The sequence below is a fragment of the Chiloscyllium punctatum genome, chromosome 18, assembly GCF_047496795.1.
Source record: "Chiloscyllium punctatum isolate Juve2018m chromosome 18, sChiPun1.3, whole genome shotgun sequence".
NCBI classification, from domain to species: Eukaryota; Metazoa; Chordata; class Chondrichthyes; order Orectolobiformes; family Hemiscylliidae; genus Chiloscyllium; species Chiloscyllium punctatum.
The window spans coordinates 94620563-94639544 of NC_092756.1; the positions used below are offsets into that span (position 1 = coordinate 94620563).

General features: G+C 44.2%; 1 protein-coding gene across 8 annotated transcripts in view; it reads left to right on the top strand.

The window, feature by feature from the left end:
• ppfia3 (PTPRF interacting protein alpha 3) overlaps nucleotides 1-18982 on the top strand; it is a 129594-nt gene that overhangs the window by 23425 nt on the left and 87187 nt on the right. The window contains exon 1 of one of the 8 annotated variants that reach the window (XM_072588828.1): nucleotides 17382-17546. The exons of the other annotated variants lie outside the window; for them this stretch is intronic. Coding sequence (XP_072444929.1) covers nucleotides 17469-17546 — 78 coding nt within the window. The 5' untranslated portion in view covers nucleotides 17382-17468. Of the gene's footprint in view, nucleotides 1-17381; nucleotides 17547-18982 lie in introns of those variants that run through there. 8 annotated transcript variants of the gene reach the window in all.

Below are 18982 nucleotides of genomic sequence, written 5' to 3' on the forward strand. Positions count from 1 at the left end.
AAAAAAAACTAAGGGCGGTCCCCATCCTGGGTGTTCTGCCCAATATTTACCCCTCAACCAACATGGGTGAAAATGCAGATGCTCTGGCCCTTTTCTTTTCTTAAATAAAAATGCTCTGTGGGATCTTCCTGTGCACAATTTGGCTGGCTCATTTTCCATGCTACAAAGATGACTCCATTTCACAGCATCTCATTTGGCTTTATGGGGCTTTGGGAGTTCCGAAATTCATGAAAGGCACTACATAAATGCCGGTTTTCTCCCCCTTGGGCACAATCGGGCTATGCTGTCTCCTGGGAGTCGGTGTTTGTAAACTTTGGTGGAAGTCTGTGTTGCCATTGTTCTGTAGCAACTAGAATTATTTCCCATTTGGAGGTAGTTGGGTTGGCCAACAGACAGAAGCCCATCAATGAAATCCCAAATACAACGTTGTCACGGTTCAGGGAATCGAGCTGCCTGCTCAAGATTGGTAGAGAAAAGTTTGATATGGATTGGAACAAAGAAGGAAAGTAGAAGCAAGCTCAAACTCAGCAGGCAGTTTATATGATTAGAAAACGTTCTGGGGTCCTTGACGAGCTGCGGAGGGAATTTACTAGATTGATTCCAGGGAAATTTAGTGTTGAGGTTAGGTTGGAGAGTTTGTGGTTGTTTTACTTGGAGCTCAGGAGATTGAGAGGTGATTTGATTGAGGAGTCTGTGGTAAAAGAAGAAATGGATAAGTTTCGGAAATAAATGATATTATTTGGATATCAGAAGAACGGTGGGAGCAACATGTTTGAGACTCAGCACAGGAACACTATACCAGACGGCTATATTCAGTTTAGTTTATATTGCCGTTAGAGTCATAGAGCATGGAAATAACCCCTTCAGTCAACTCATCCATGATGACCAGGTTTCCTAAATGGAACTAGTCCCATTTGCCTGTGTTTGGCCTGTTCCCCTCCATAGTTCTTAAACAGTGCTAAAATGGGGACAAGAAACCAGTTTTTCTTGTCTGGATGATTGCAAGACAAAAAGCCTTGACTTCTTGTCACCTCTGTGTTGTTTTTAAGTTCTGTGCTGCCAAGCATTAAACAGGTTGGTAAAAACAATGACTGCAGATGCTGGAAACCAGATTCTGGATTAGTGGTGCTGGAAGAGCACAGCAGTTCAGGCAGCATCTGAGGAGCAGTAAAATCAACGCTTCGGGCAAAAGCCCTTCATCAGGAATACAGGCAGAGAGCCTGAAACGTGGAGAGATAAGCTAGAGGAGAGTGGGGGTGGGGAGAGAGTAGCATAGAGTACAATGGGTGAGTGGGGGAGGGGATGAAGGTGATAGGTTGAGGGGGGAGGGGGTGGAGTGGATAGGTGGAAAAGGAGATAGGCAGGTAGGACGAGTCATGGGAACAGTGGTGAGCTAGAAGTTGGGAACTGCAGTGAGGTGGGGGAAGGGGAAATGAGGAAACTGTTGAAGTCCACATTGATGCCCTGGGGTTGAAGTGTTCCGAGGTGGAAGATGAGGCGTTCTTCCTTCAGGCGTCTGGTGGTGAGGGAGCGGCGGTGAAGGAGGCCCAGGACCTCCATGTCCTTGGCAGAGTGGGAGGGGGAGTTGAAATGTTGGGCCACAGGGCCGTGTGGTTGATTGGTGCGGGTGTCCCAGAGATGTTCCCCAAAGGGCTCTAAGAGGAGGTGACCAGTCTCCCCAATGTAGAGAAGACCGCATCGGGAGCAATGGATACAATAAATGATATTAGTGGATGTGCAGGTAAAACTTTGGATGTGGAAGGCTCCTTTAGGGCCTTGGATGGAGGTGAGGGAGGAGGTGTGGGTGCAGGTTTTGCAATTCCTGCGTGGCAGGGAAAGGTGCCAGGATGGGAGGGTCGGTTGAAGGGGGGCGTGGACCTGACCAGGTAGTCACGGAGGGAACAGTCTTTGCGGAAGGTGGAAAGGGGTGGGGAGGGAAATATATCCCTGGTGGTGGGGTCTGTTTGGAGGTGGCGGATATGTCGGCGGATGATTTAGTTTATGTGGACGTTGGTAGGGTGGAAGGTGAGCACCAGGGACGTTCTGTCCTTGTTATGGTTGGAGGGGTGGGGTCTGAGGGCGGAGGTGCGGGATGTGGACGAGATGCGGTGGAGGGCATCTTTAACCATGTGGGAAGGGAAATTGCGGTCCCTAAAGAAGGAGGCCACCTGGTGTGTTCTGTGGTGGAACTGGTCCTCCTGGGAGCAGATATGGCGGCGGCGGAGCAATTGGGAATACGGGATGGCATTTTTGCAGGAGGTGGGGTGGGAAGAGGTGTAATCCAGGTAGCTGTGGGAGTCGGTGGGTTTGTAAAAAAATGTCGGTATCAAGTCGGTCGTCATTAATGGGGATGGAGAGGTCCAGGAAGGGGAGGGAGGTGTCAGAGATGGTCCAGGTAAATTTAAGGTCAGGATGGAATATGTTGGTGAAGTTGATGAATTGCTCAACCTCCTCGCGAGAGCACAAGGTGGAGCCAATGCAGTCATCAATTTAGCGGAGGAAGAGGTGGGGAGTGGTGCCGGTATAATTACGGAAGATCGCCTGTATTCCTGATGAAGGGCTTGTCCCCGAAACGTCAATTACACATGTTGCAGAGTTTACAGGAGTCATAGACAGTGAGAGGTAAGGACAAGCTGGAGACACAAGTGTCTCTGAAAGGTAGTGGTCTCACAAGACAGCACAGCCTCAGTGCAGGGCAAACGTGGTAAGAAGCCAGAATTTGTGATGGAGCAACTATACAGATCAGAGTCTCCGAAAGGCATAGTCCACTGATGCTGCAGTTAACCAAGAATTGGCCACATTAAGATCAGATTACTTAGTGTGGAAACAGGCCCTTCAGCCCAACAAGTCCACACCAACCCTCCGAAGAGCAACCCACCCAAACCCCTTCCCCTACATTTACTCCTTCACCTAACACTACGGGCAATTTAGCCTGGCCAATTCATCTACTCTGCACATTTTTGGACTGTGGGAGGAAACCGATGCAGGGAGAATGTGCAAACTCCATGGTTACACTTACAGCAAAAAGACATCAATCCAGCAATATTAACTAGTGCTCAGATTCTGGCCTGAGTAGCTTTAAACAATAAACTTTAATATATAGAAGCAAGCAATTGTGACTGTGAGAAATCTGAAACAAAGGGAGGAAATGCAGGAAAAACTCATAGGGTCTGATAGCAACATCAGACAGAAATAAAAAGCTAACATTTCAGCTCCATGACCTTTCATCAGCAGCGGGTGGAAGTTAGACAAAAGCAAAATATCCCCCTGCAGATATAGAAAACTAGAAATAAAATTCCATAAAACATTCGGAATATTTTAAGAAAGTGCAAGGATAGAGAGTCAGAAAAAGAACAAAAGGGTAAGTTGGTGATCTCAGTGATTTGAGATGCAAGGCCAAACAGAGTGCTAAGAGGACAAATGAAGAAATAAATATGTCTGGAGGAAGTGTCATACATAGCTGGCAAGTTAAAGCAAACAAAAAGGAAATAAGAGACAAGAAACTAGATAAAACAAAGACAAAGGAAGCAGAGTAAGGGTAGAGGTTAGCATTTCAAATTGTTGAATACAATGTTGGTCCGGAAAGAAGATCCCAGGCAGATCTTAACTCGATCTCCTTTCCTGGAACTCACTAAGAAATGTATTATCAGTTGAGTGGATATTTCAAATACAAAGGCACAGATTGCCATCGATCTTCAAGGTGTGAAATCCACAAGATCTGTCTAATCAAAGCAACCACTCATTTTCTTTGTATAAAGACTTCGGATTTGGAACAGGTCACATGATGAGACAGCCTTTTCTTGCTGTTTCTGTCAAAAAAACAGTCCCTCACCCCCAAGATAATACCATGGAAGAAGGGCGCACCCTGAGATGTAGGAAGAAGAGTAGGCCATTCAGCCCATCAAGTCTGCTCTGCCATTCAGTGAGGTCACAGGTGATCTCATAATCCGCAGCTCCACTTTCCTGCTTTTACTCCATAGCCCTCGATTCCCTTGCTGATTAAAAATCTGTCAATCTCCAGTTTGAATATACTTAACAATCCAGCCTTAACAGCCCTCTGTGATACAGAATTCCGCAGTATCACCACTTGAGAGGGGCAAAAAAAGACTCCTCTGCTGTCTTAAATGTGCAGCCCTTTATTTTGAGATCATACCCTTTGGTCTTAGAATCTCCGACAAGGGGAAACATCCTTTTTACTTCCACCCTGTCAAGTTCCCCAAAAATCTTTAAATGAGACAAAGAACTGCAGACAGTAGAGATCTGAAACAAAAACAGACAATGCTGGAAAAACTCTGAAAAATCACTGGATTTGAAATGTTAATTCTGCTTTCTTCCCACAGATACTGCTGAAGTTTGCCAGCAATTTTTGTTTTTGACCCAAAACTCACATTTCTTTCAAAAAGATTGCCTCTCATTCTTCTAAATTTCAATGAGTATAGACCCAACTTACTTAACCTCTCCTCAAAAGACAGTTTTTCTATACTCAGAATCAGCCTAGTCTACCTCATCTGGGCTGCCTCCAATGCCAGGATATCTCCCCTTAAATAAGGGGACCAAAACTGTTCTTTATTCACTCGGTGTCGCTGGTTGGTCAGCGTTTATTGCCTGCCCCTAGTTGCCCTTGGGAAAATGGTGGTGAGCTGCCTTCTTGAACCGCTGCAATCCATATGCTGTAGGTATGGGAGGGATTTCCAGGATTTTGACACAACGATACTGAAGGTATGGTTGATATATTTCCAAGTCAGGATAGTGAGTGGTTTGGAAGGAAACTTGTAGGTGTTCCCATGAATCTGTTGCCCTTGTCCTTCTAGATGGAAGTGGACATTGGTTTGGAATGTGCTGTCTAAGGATCTTTAGTGAATTTTGTAGGTGCATCTTGTAGATGGTACACTCTACTGCTACTGTGCGATAGTGGAGCCATTCAAGCTTTGTCCTGGATGATGCCAAGGCTCTTGAGTGTTGTTTAGAGCTGCATCTATTCAGGCAGGTAAGGAGTATTCCATCACACTCCTGACTTGTACCTTGTAAATGCTGGGCAGGGTTTGGGGAGTCGGTAGGTAAGTCACTTGCTGCATTATTCCTAGCCTCTGATCTGCCTTGGTAGCAACTGTTTTTAGATGTGGTGAGTCCAGTTGGGTTTTTGGGCAGTGGTAATCCCCAGGTTGTTAATTATGGGGGATTTAGTCATGGTATTCATGACATTTGTGTGGCATGATTGCTACTTGCCATTTTTCATATTGTGCAGATCTTATTGCTATTGAGCATGGACTGTGTCAATATCTGAGGAGTAGTGAATGTTGCTGAACATTGTGCAGTCATCAGTGAACATCCCCACTTCTGACCTTTATGGAGGGAAGCTCATTGATAAAGCAGCTGAAGATGGTTGGGCCTAGGACACCACCTTGAGGAGCTCCTGCAGAGATGTCCTGGAGCTGAGATCACTAACCTCCAAAAACCACAACTATATTCCAATATGCCAGGTAAGGCTCTATTCTAGTGGAGATTTGCTACTGATACCCATTGATTCCAGTTTTGTTCGGGCTCCTTGATGCCACACAAGGTTGAATGCACCTTTGATGTCAAGAGCTGTCACTCTCCCCTCACCTGTGGAATTCAGCTCCTTTGTTTATATTTGAACCAAGGCTGTAATGAGGTCAGGAGCTGAGTAGCTCTGGTGGAACCCAAATTGGGCATCATTGAACAGGTTATTGCTGAGCAGAGCTGCTTGGTACTTTTTCCATCACAACTGATGGTTGAGAGTAGACAATGGAGCAGTAATTGACTGGGTTGGATTTGTCTTGCTTTTCACTTCGGTAAATTTCCATATTGTCAGGTTGATGCTAGTGATGTAACTGTACTGGAAAAGTTTGGTTAGGTATGAGGGTAGTTCTGGAGCACAAGTCTTCCATACTATTGTTGGAATGTTGTCACGGCCCATAGCCTTTGTAGTACCAAGTGACTCCAACAGTTTCTTGATATTGCATGGAGTGAATTGAATTGGCTGTGATGCTGGGGACCACTGGGGGGAGGCCAAGATGGATCATCCACTCAGCACTTCCGGCTGAAGATTGCTGCAAATGCTTCAGCCTTGTCTTTAGCACTGATTTTGCTGGGCTCTTCCATTATTGAGGATAGGGATATTTGTGGAGTCACCTCCTTCAGTGAGTTGTTCAATTGTCCACTACCACTTGCGATGTGACAGGACTGCAAACCTTAGATCTGATCTATTGGTTATGAGATTGCCTAGGTGTGTCTGTAACTTGCTGCTTGTGCTGTTTGGCATGCATGTTGTCTTGTTTAGTAGCTTCACCAGGTTGACACTTCATTTTTAGATATGTCTGGTGCTGGTGCTGAACCTGGCATGTGTTCTGTACACTCCATTGAACCAGGATTGTTCCCCTGGGGCATGATGATAATGGTTGAGTGTGGCGTATGAAGGGCAATGGGGTGGCAGATTGTGCTCGAGTACTATTCTGTTGCTGTTGATGGCACACAGTGCCTCATGGACACCCAGTTTTGAGTTGCCAAATCTGTTTGTAGTCTGTCCCATTTAGCATGGTGGTAGTGCCACATAACATGATGGAAGGTATTCTCAATGTGAAGATGGGACTTTGTCTCCACAAGGACTGTGCGGTGGTCACTCTTACTGATACTGTCATGGACAGATGCGTCTGCAGCTGATACTTTGGTAAAGATGAGATCAGGTATGTCTTACCGTCTTGATTCCTGCAGACCCAATCTAGCAACTATGTCCTTTAGGATCTGACTAGCTCAATCAGAAATGCTGTTGCTGAGCCACTTTTGGTGATGAACATCAAAATCCCCCACTCTTACACCCTTTCCACTGTCAGTGCTTCCTCCAAACGTTACTCAACATGGAGGAGCACTGATTCATCAGCTGAGGGAAGATGGTTTGTGGTAATCAGAGGAGGCTTTGTTGCTCATGTTTCACCTAAAGCCATGAGACTTCATGGAGTCTGGAGTCAATATTGAGGACTCTCAGGGCAACTCTCCCCGATTGTATACCACTGTGCTGCCACCTCGCGATCTGTCCTGCTGCTGGGACAGAAAATATCTAGGGATGGTGATGCTATCTGGAACATTATCTGTAAGGTATGATTCTGTGAGTATGATCATGTCGAGCTTTTGCTTGACTAGCTGTGAGACAGCTCTCCCAATTTTAACATTAGTCTCCAGCTGTTAGGAGGACTTTGCACAGCTGATGGGCTGTTTCTGCCATTTTCTCCTAGTGTCTAGGATAAAGTTAGGTGGTTCATCTGGTTTCATTCCTTTAGTTGAGACATCGTAGCGATTGATACAACTGAGTGGTTTGTTAGACCATTTCAGAGAGGAGTTGAGAGCCTAAGATGTTGCTGTGGCTCTGAAGTCACCTGTAAGGTGGGGACAGCAGATTTCCTTCCCTGAAGGATGTTAGTGAACCAGATTTATTTTTCTGACAACTGACAATGGTCACAATCTGAATTCCAGATTTAAAGAAAAAGAATTCATATTCCACCATCTGCCGTGGCGGGGACTCAAACCCTGGTCCCCAGCGCATTCGCTGAGTTTCTGGATTGCATTCTGAGTTTCTAGTGATAATATCACTCAGCCAGCATTCTGCTTGTGGTATGATTGGTATCTTCTATAGTTCCAGTAAGACCTTCTGATTTCAAAGAGAATGGAGTTTTAAACTAAAGGTCAACATTCCATTTACTTTTCCTATTATCTACTGAACCTGGATGCTATCCTTCTCTAAATTATGAATCCGGAACCTCGAATCGTTCTATGCTGCATCCTTCTGTTGTCTTTTTTCTCATTTCAAAATATTCAGCTCCTGTATTCTTCTCCCAAAGTGCAGGAACTCGCATTGTCCCCCATTCTATTCCATCTGTCAAATTTTTGTCCATTCACTTAACCTGCCTATATCCCTCGATAGTCTCTTGCTGTCATCCTCAACACTTTCCTTCCCACCTATTTTTGTGTTAATTGTAAATTTGGCAATAGTATATTCACTTCCTTAGCCAAATTATTCATACGTATTGTAAATAATTGTGGCGCCATCATTGATCCCAGTGGCACTCCACTAGTTACACATAGCCTGCCTGAAAGTGTCCCCTTTATCCCAATGTCTTCTATTAGTTAGGCAGTCATCCATTCCTGCTAACATAATGCATTCATTACCATGGACTCTTATGAACTAGCCTTGTGTGCAGTTCTTTATGAAATGTCTTTTGAAAACCAAATATATTATTCCATTGGTTCCCCTTTACAATACCATAAGACACAGGAGCAGAAATTAGGCTATTCAGCTCATTCAGTCTGCTCTGCCTTTCAATCATGGCAGATAGGTTTCTCAACCCCATTCTCCTGCTTTCTCCCTGTAACCCTTGATCCCCTTGATACTCAAGAACCTATCTATCTCAGTCTTAAATATACTCAATGACCCGGCCTCCACAGCTTCTGTGGCAATGAATTCTAAAGATTCCCTACTCTCTGGCTGAAGAAGTTTCTCCTTATCTCTGTTCTAAAAAGTCTTCCCTTTACTCCAAAGCTATGCCCTCGGGTCCTAGTCTCTCCTACCAATGGAAACATCTTCCCAACATCTACTCTGTCCAGGCCATTCAGTATTCTGTATGTTTCAATTAGATTCCCCCTCATCCTTCAAAACTCCATTGAGTATAAATCCAGCATCCTCAAACATTCCTCATATATTAAGCTTTTCATTCCTCGGACCATTCTCATGAATCTTCTCTGAACATGCTCCAGGGCCAGTACATCCCTCCTGAGGTATGGGGCCCAAAACTGCGCACAATACTCCAAATGTGGCCTGACCAGAAACTTACGAAGCCTCAGAAGTACATCCCTGTTTTTATATTCAAGTTCTCTCAAAATAAATGCCAGTATTGTATTTGCCTTCCTAACTACTGACTCAACCTGCAAGTTTACCTTGAGAGAATCCTGGACGAGAACTACCAAGTCTCTTTGCACTTCAGACTTCTGAATTTTCTCCCCATTTAGAAAACAATCCATGCCTCTCTTCTTCCCACCAAAGCGCATGTCCTTTCACTTTCCCACATTGTGCTCCATCTGCCAGTTCTTTGCCCACTCTCCTAACCTGCCCAAATCCTTTTGCAGCCTCCCCGCCGCCTCAATGCTACCAGTCCCTTTACCTATCTTTGTATCATCTGCAAACTTAGCCAGAATGCCTTCAGTCCCTTCACCTAGATCGTTAATGTATAAAGTGGAAAATTGTGATCCCAACACTGAGCCTTGTGGAAAGCCTCTTGTCACCGACTGCCATCCTGAGAAGGACTCTTTTATCATCTACGTTGCTTGTTACTTCCTTGAAGAACTGAACTAAACTTCAGGTATGGGGATTTCCCCTTCATGAAGACATGATGTCTTTACTTTGTCATGTTATGTATTTCTAAATGCTCTGCTATTACACCTATATAATAGAATCTACCAGTTTCTCAAAGGCTGATGGTAAGCTAACTGGCATACAGTTACCTCTTCTATGTCTGTCTCCCTTTTTAGACAAAAGTGTTACATTGGCAGCTTTCCTCTGGGACTTTCCCGGATGACTACTACCAGTGCATCGGTTATCTTTGTAGTTACTTCCTTTAATATCCTAGGATGCATCTCATGAGTTTCAGGGTACAAGTTGGTCTTTAGTCCCATTAGTTTCCAGTGTACCTTTTTCTAACCACATTTTGTCCCTTAATTATTTAGTACTTTTGGAATGCTATTAATGTCATAGAGTCATACAGCGTGGAAACAGACCCTTCAGTCCAACTAATCCATGTCAACCATGTTCCCAAACTAAACTACTCCCATCTGTTTGTATAGGGCCCAAATCCCTGCAAATCTTTTCCTATTTGTGTGTTTAACCAAATGTCTTTCAAGTGTTGTAACAGTACCTGCATCCACCACTTCCTCTCTGAGTAAGAGCCACTCTTGTGTTTAAAAGAAAGTCACCCCTGATGTCCTTTATAAAATTTTCTCTTTTCACCTTAAAAATATGCTTCCTAGTTTTGAACTCCCTCACTCTAGGGAAATTCTTACTGTAAAGACAAATGCAAAATTCTTCTGCTGTTTCCTGGCTCCCCATTTGTTATTTCCCCAGCTTTGTTCTCCTGGGGGCCTATGTTCACTGTGACCGCTCTCCAGTTTTTTCATATATTTAATAATGAAGCTCTTGTTGTCCATTTTATGTTACTTACTAGCTTGTTCTTCGTTTATTGGTTTATGTATTGCAGTTGAAAACTTTCCAAATTCCCTGATTCACTACTAACCTTTGCCACACTATATGTTTTTTTCTCTTTCAATTTGATACTGTCCTCAATTTCAGGCCAGTTTATCCCCTTCCCAGAATCCTACTTCCTCACATGGATGTACCTCTGTTGTGAGTCATGAACATTTTTAAACTCCTACCATTGTTTGGCGATCCTTTCCCAATCCACTCGTTAACTATTCCCTCAGTACCGTGTAATTGCATTTAAGTTTAGCAGAGTTGTTTCCGACCCAGGTTTCTCACACTCAAACTGAATGTCAAATTCTACGTCAATAGCACATCATTGTCTCCTAGGGAATCTTTTATTCTGAAATGTGTTTTATGCCCACAATATACAATACCAGACCTAAAATTGCCTGATCCCTGGTTAGGTTCACAAAAGTTATTCCAGTGCATTTCATGAATTCTTCCTTGTGGCTACCACTACTGATTTATTTTTCCCAATCTAAATGAAGACTAAAGTCACCCATGATTAATGTACTGCCTTTTTTAGTATGCCCTCATTACCTCCTGATTTATTCTGTTCTGCAGAACAGTTACTGTCAGGGGCCATGTAGACTACTTCATCAATGTCAGCTTCCCTTTGTTATTTTTTGCTTGCATCTAAAAATATTCTACACTTTCTGATCCAAGATCATTTCTTGTTATCATTTATTCCATCTTTTACGAACAAAGCCACCCCACCACCCCTCCCCTTTTTTTTTTGAAAGGTCACACACTTCTCAATATTTGATTCCCAACTTCGGTCTTCTTCCAACCGTGTCTTTGTAATAGCTATAAGATCGTATTCATTAATGTGTATTTGTGATGTAATTCATTAACTCAAAGCAATCAAAGATTATGACAGATTTGGGCAAAAGTAATTTGGTCGGGTGGACTTTGCAAGGGCAGAGGTAATTTTGCTTTGAGTTCTCACCCGGGGAATAGTATCTCTGACAATGGAGTGCTCACCTGGTCCTGGCAAGTGCAGTGGGGTCTGGACCTATCCCAGAAGACTTGTATTTGCATGTGACATGGTGCTGGTAGGGAGTATGTTCTAGGAAACTAGGGGATGGGTGGGAAATGGAGTGACCAGACTTGCTGACCTTTTTTTATTGTAAAATTAATTATTAAATTTTATAATTAATTTATAATTAAACAATTAAAATTTCATATTTTTGTTTGCATTAACATTTATGATGAGTGGAAAAATCACATGCTGGACTGTTCTCTCTGCGTGTGTCTGCAAAATTATGGAATTTCAACCTTATGGGAGATGCTTCTGAAGTGTTTTTTTTAAATGCACCTCATCTTTCTGTCTGTCATCAGTTCAGTCACAAACATAAAGAAATCAAGTGTGACTTCTGTGTAGGAGCTAGACTGTGATGTTGCTGCAGCTTCCCTGTCAGTTGAGAGGCCTCCATTTGGGGAAATTCTTTCTCAGGTTTGGAAACCTGGGAACCGATTCAGTCTAAACTTAAACACTTACGTGGAACGAACAGGCTGAGGAGAACCAGGGAAATCCTGTGAGGCTTAAGGATGTACATTGGACAGGGGTCGCTTTTGGGGTCAGATGAGTGACCCATTGTGTTGTGAATACAGTCAGTGAGTGTTAAACCCCGACTTGATTCCAGAAAGCAGTCCGCCCCCCCTTAGCAGGGAGTTGTGGGCAGAGCTGTGGAGCGGTCTTTTAGAGCAGATTGCCTTTCAATACTAGCAGCTGTGCAGTTCTTTACATTCCCCATGAATGATGGTAATGTCCTCGAATCCTGCAGGAAGAAGAGAGGGTGGATTCTGTCATCTGGTTCCCTGAGTCATTTGTCAGAATACCTCATCACCAGAACTTTCCAACATGCACCAAGACATCACTTGACTGGTGGTGAGAAGGGCATTGCTCACCACATCCTTCATGCGTGCCCGGTTTCTGTGTGTCATTACACGCTGCCCTTGAAGTGACTATGTTAGCGAAGAAACTGTCGTGCATCTCCTTCTAGAATGTGTCTTTGCAAAGAAGGTCTGGAGGGAGATACAGCAGTTTTTGTCAAGGTTCATCTTGAGTGGTTCTGTGACTTAGGACTCTCTGCTCTATGGGCTGTTCCCTGGGACGCACACCAGGACAAGCATTGACTGCACCTGATGGACTATCATCTCTGAAAGATACTCTTTGGTCTGCCTGAAACATGTTGGTCTTCCAGTGTAGAGAGTTGATCTTGATTGAGTGTTGCAGATGTCCCATTCCAAAATCCAGGATGACCTGCTGAGGGACACATTAAAGCCCAGGGCAACTGCTGCCAAGGTGCAGTGGGGAAAGACCACCATCTAAGGTCTTTCTGCAGAAGTTTAACAAGAGTCTGTTCAGTTATCAGATCCTCTTGGTGCCTCAATGTGTATAAGTAGTGTTCTGCATGAGTAAGAAATGCCTTTGGTTTTGCAACTGCAGGGAATGTCAAATTCCAATGTGTTTTTTTTTTGCTATGCAAAGACTGTACAGAGCTGCTTCAGTACTTGTGTATGCAGATAATGTGTTTTTTTTATGAGTAAAAGTATTTTTTTCAATTAAAGAAAATGATCGAAGCACTTGGAAGAGGCCATTCAGCCTCTTGAGAGTACCATAGTATGTTTCAGCTCACTCGGAATTTGGGTTTCTCTGGCTATATCTACTTTTACTGGATTAGTGGTGCTGGAAGAGCACAGCAGTTCAGGCAGCATCCAACGAGCAGCGAAATCGACGTTTTGGGCAAAAGCCCTTCATCAGGATGCTGCCTGAATTGCTGTGCTCTTCCAGCACCACTAATCCAGTATTTGGTTTCCAGCATCTGCAGTTATTGTTTTTACCTCTTATATCTACTTTTACCTGCGTGTTGTAGTCTGGAGCAGTGGATGGCAATTGTGGAAGCTCCAAAGTTTTTGTCCAGAAATCCATGGTCCAGGCTGACCAGAAATCTCTCCTATTCTTACCACCTGCCATTGGTGTGGGTCAGGAAAGATTTTGAAGTTGATCCTTGACCTGTTTGACCACATAACCATCCACTGACCTTGGACATAAAGTCCAAGAGTGGGACATGAACCCAGAGGTTCTGGATTCAAGGCTGGGACACAATCCACTGTGTCACCTGACCTCCCTCCTTGATTAGTGGTGCTGGAAGAGCACAGCAGTTCAGGCAGCATCCAAGTAGCTTCGAAATCGACGTTTCGGGCAAAGGCCCTTCATCAGGAATAAAGGCAGAGAGCCTGAAGCATGGAGAGATAAGCTAGAGGAGGGTGGGGGTGGGGAGAAAGTAGCATAGAGTACAATGGGTGAGTGGGGGAGGGGATGAAGGCGATAGGTCAGGGAGGAGAGGGTGGAGTGGATAGGTGGAAAAGGAGATAGGCAGGTAGAACAAGTCTGGACAAGTCATGGGGACAGTTACTGAGCTGGAAGTTTAGAACTAGGGTGAGGTGGGGAAAGGGGAAATGAGGAAGCTGTTGAAGTCCACATTGATGCCCTGGGATTGAATTGTTCCGAGGCGGAAGATGAGGCGTTCTTCCTCCAAGCGTCTGGTGGTGAGGGAGCGGCGGTGAAGGAGGCCCAGGACCTCCATGTCCTCGGCAGAGTGGGAAGAATGCCTCATCTTCCGCCTCGGAACACTTCAACCCCAGGGCATCAATGTGGACTTCAACAGTTTCCTCATTTCCCCTTTCCCCACCTCACCCTAGTTCTAAACTTCCAGCTCAGTAACTGTCCCCATGACTTGTCCGGACTTGTCCTACCTGTCTATCTCCTTTTCCACCTATCCACTCCACCCTCTCCTCCCTGACCTATCGCCTTCATCCCCTCCCCCACTCACCCATTGCACTCTATGCTACTTTCTCCCCACCCCCACCCTCCTCTAGCTTATCTCTCCATGCTTCAGGCTCATTGCCTTTATTCCTGATGAAGGGCTTTTGCCCGAAACGTCGATTTGGAAGCTACTTGGATGCCGCCTGAACTGCTGTGCTCTTCCAGCACCACTAATCCAGAATTTGGGTTCCAGCACCTGCAGTCATTGTTTTTACCTCGTTTTTTTCTCCCTCCTTGAACCTTGCCTTACCATTGGCTTTGAACATGGCTGACCCTTGAGCCATTGTGCTGTATTAATTCTCTCTCCCTTGCTTAACAAAGAGTTATCAAACTGTGTTGAAGTCCCCACCCTTCAATAACTATGGGGGGTGACTGTTGTCGATTTCCACTGCCCTTTATGTGACAAAGTGCCTCCCAATGTCTCTCCTGAATGGCTTAGTTTTAATTTTAACATTTACTACGTTTAATAACAAAATTAAGAGGTTCACACAGTGTATCATTCACACTATGACTGACCCTGGAAACCGTCAGTGAATTGAAATCTGGACAGTATTGGGTGGGATTTTAAAACAAACATCCCCCTGAAGTTATCAGTGAGTGGGCTGTGGGAGGCCTCACTTGAAGAGAACTTCATCTCATCATATGACCAGATGAGACCGATTCCTTACTTTATTTTCACAGGAGAAACCCTGGCGTTTAAAGTGTCAATCCCAGTAGCAGCAATGAGGTGAATGTTTTAATTCAGTGCAGTCGTCTCATTGCTATGGAAACCTTTTTTTATTTTCACTGGTATTCCAGAGCGTGAATGATTATAAATCATGAATAATACATAACTGCTGGGTGATTTTCACTGCAAAGGAAGGTGGGGAGAGATGCTGAGAAGCTGCTCTGGTGGTTAGGTTAGCAATAATCTGCATTTATATTACCTCATGTAACTAAGAAAATCATCTCTGAAGTGTTTCCTAAGAACATTGTCAAATGACAGAGCGACAGGACACGGGACCATAGCCTTGCTTAATGGGATAAGCTTTAAGATGTAAGCAGTTGCAGTTGGACAGGTTTAAGGATGGGTCTCCAGAATTTGGGAGCCTAGACAACTGAAGACACCGCGTCCAGTGGTGGGAGGGATGGGACTGGTGCCAAAACTGAGAAATGTGGAGATCGCTGAGGAGTGAAGTGCAGTGGAATCCGATTTCAGCTTAATCGAGGGTGGCTAACCCTCCATTACTGGCCAGGCATTGAAGATTTATCTCCAGACACTGCTATGGACCCCTGGAGAGAAGAATTCATGGGGCCGTTTCTTAAAAAGATTTTTTTGTCATTTTTTTAAAAACATTTCTCTTGCCTTAACATAAAAATATTGAAGGAAGTAGACTTGGATGTTCATCTGACAAACACTGGCTTAAGAATCGTTTTGCTTTCCAATTGGTGCCAAAGTCAGGGCTTCACAAGGATGGATGTGTTGGCCAACAAATGACCGGAGCAGGAAGCCCAGAATCTCCCAGGATATCTTTAATTTCAAATAAAAGCAGAAAGTGATGGACAAACTCGAACAGGTCTAGGCAGCATCTCCAGTGGACCGAACAGAGTTGTTAACGCTTGAGTCAAGTATGACTTTTCATTTTTAATCACAGTTGGAAATACATCACCGTTCTATCTGTGTTGTTGGGATAAATCTTAGAATTCCCTCCCTAAAAGCCTGAAGGGTCCGGTTACTGCCATGTGGACTGCAGCATTTCAAGAAGGCAGCTCCCACCACTTTTTGAGGGCAAACAACAATGGGTAATAAATGCTGGCCCAACCAGAGACATCCACATTCCTTGACTGAAATTAAAAATCTCTAGCTCAACTCTTTGAAAGTTGTACAAACCGATGCAACCTGCTGAGAGCCCAATGTTTAAAAGGAATGAAGTTGGTTTATGATCTATACGTTCAGGATCCTGTTGCTCTGGGAATTTCAGACTCTGTTGATCTCCTGACTGGTCCAGGAAGTGGCCCCCTTGTAGCTCAAATATCTCTAGGTGAACAAGCCTTTGAGATGTATTTGGCAGCTTGATGTCCCTCTTTGCCTTTTTCAGGAAATTTTACCTCCTGTGACCAAGTTTCCAACATCGATTTTCCTGCTCCTCGGATGCTGCCTGACCTGCTGTGCTTTTCCGGCACCACTCTGATCTAAACCCTAACCAAGTTTATGGCCTACCTTTATCCGTTATTGCAGCTAAGTAGCTTTCTAAATAGTCAACAAGCAAATGGACCTCAAGGCACATATAGGGATGACTAGTTTTAGGCAATAGGACATAGGAACAGAAATTAGGCTATTCAGCCCATCGAGTCTGCTCTGCCATTCAATCATGGCTGATAGATTTTTCAACCCTATTTTACTGCTTTCTCCTCATTGCAACAAGAACTTATCTCTCTCAGTTTTAAAATATACTCAATGACCTGGTCTCTGCAGCCTTCTGTGGCAATGAATTCCATAGATTCATCACTCCCTGGCTGAAGAAGTTTCTCCTTATCTCCGTTCTAGAGAGTCTTCCCTTTACTCTAAGTCCTCGTCTCTCCTGTCAATGGAAACATCCTCCCAAACATCTTCCACTCTATCCAGTATTCTGAAAGTTTCAATCAGATTACATCCCCCTCATCCTTCCCAGAGTCCTCAAACATTTTGTTTATCAAAGGGTTTGAGTGAAGTGGTCAGTTTTTATGAAAGTGGGCAGTTTTCACAGGTGAGTTCTTTGCCTCCCTGTTAGCTAACCCACACAGTTCCAGACCCACTGGACTCCATTATCATACTCTTGCTGGGGGTGGGATTTGAACCTACAACCTTCTGGTTTCTACTCCGGAATGGTAACAATTGTACTTGCTGATTTCAACACCCTTGCTCTAATGCAGATGTAAAGTGGGAGAATGGCCAAAAGAGCTTTGGAAAGCAAATCTAAACTTGTGTCATGACAGAGCGCTGGAGCATCACGAGAATTATTTGCGGAATGTCATGTGGATCAGTCTTCACCAAACCCTTCAATATTGTGACGTTTGTCCCTTCTTCCGTCACATTCCTGGCAGCGAGCCTGCCATGACTGATTTACCCCCTCCCACTGCTAAATCTGGCGCTGGCCTAGTGAACAAACCCAGCGTGGCTTTCATTGTGCAGGTAGCTGGGGAGTGTGACAAAGCTTCCTGCCCAACCTTGAAACCTCATTTGAGAAGGAGCCTGTACAGACAGGGATAAACACACTAAAGAAAACTTCTGAGACTTCCACCACATCAAGAAGCAAAGTTAATCCCTCGTCTTAGTTTAAATGTTTATCTTTATTTTGTGGACAGACTCATTGCCTATAGTTCAGAATATACAGCTTCATCAGCAGATAATAGGCAATGTATGTACAATTAGAAATGCACAACAAGACTTTGATCAGAACATGCAGGGAATCTGTTCCAGCGGCCTGTCTGGAGGTATGTGTTTCTGTGGAGGCTTTCTCTTGAAAGTCTTGCGGTCCTGTGAGTGCTTTTTTTTTTGTTGTTTGCGTCTTTGAGAATGCGAGGACAGTTCCAGCGTTGGCAGCGTGGAGCAAGCAGTGACGTTGGTAACAGATTGTGCCAATTTTTGATGGTGATTTGAGCTGTCATTTGCTGAACTTTATGAAAAGAGCAAAAGGGCCACCTGCAGCTCTCTCCAGCTGGCTGCATCATGTCAGAAATGAAAGGCACGGGGTTCTGAGAGGACACTTGTGTGACGTAGAGGAGGTCAGCTCACGGCAAGTCAGGCCCAAAACCTCACGAGGCTGGATGTAACCCAGCACAACTCAAGCTGGACTCTAGTCCAGGGTGTCGTTCAGAGAAGTCAGCTACATTCATGTAGCACCCATCCAAGTGCTTTTCAGCCAATGCAGCACTTGCTTGTTTTGAAATCTAGTCATGTATGAGGCAGGAAACATAGCAACCAATATGCGTAAATCAAGCTTCCACAAGCTACAATGAGAGAATCACTGGAATACATCCTTTTTGTGCTGACACAGAATTGTTATGGTGCCAAAGGAGGCCATTCAGCCTATCATTAGTGCACTGGCCATTTAATACTGTTTCCTGTATACTGTTTTCATTTAACTACCCCCAGTGCTCCTTTGAATGTATCAATCAAGTTTTCTTCCATCAGTGTATTCCACACCCGAATTATGAGCCGGGAAATTAAGTTTATTTTCACATCTCTTTTTTTTGTCAAACTTTTTAAAATTGTGTTCTCTAGTTCTTGATTCATTTAGGAGTAAGAACAGTTTCTCCTTACCTGCTCTGTCCAGGTCCCTCCTGATTTTGAAATCAGGATTTCTATCAAATTTTGATTTCTATCAAATTTCCTCTACAACTTTTAAGAATAAATTGGTCAGGCGATTAAGGATGTCATCCTTGAACTAACGGAATGCTGTCTTTTCCTGTCTATCCGGAAGGGCAGATGGAAACTCAATTACTCACTCTCCTCATCTGAAAGTTGGCGCTACTGATGGTGCCCCATTCCCTCAGAGCCACACTGGGAGTGTCAGCCAAAACTTTTGAGCTCCTGTCTTTACAGGGGTCTTGAGACCTCAGCTATTGGGCGTAGAGTCAAGACTGCTATCTACTTCACGGGTGCTGACACTTGTAGACATCTCTTTTGTCATCTGCTGATTTACAACAGAAGCACAGAAATATAAACAAAAGCAGTGGACCATTCAGCCCTTTTGAACCTGTTCCACCATTCATTATATTATGGCTGAGGTTGCTAGTCAATTCCCCGTTCCCATTTTGTCCCCATACCCTTTGATTCCTCTAAACCCTAAGAACTAGATCCAGCTCTTTCTTGAAAACATTCAATGTTTTAGCCTCAATCTGGCAGAGAATTCCACAGGTTCACCACT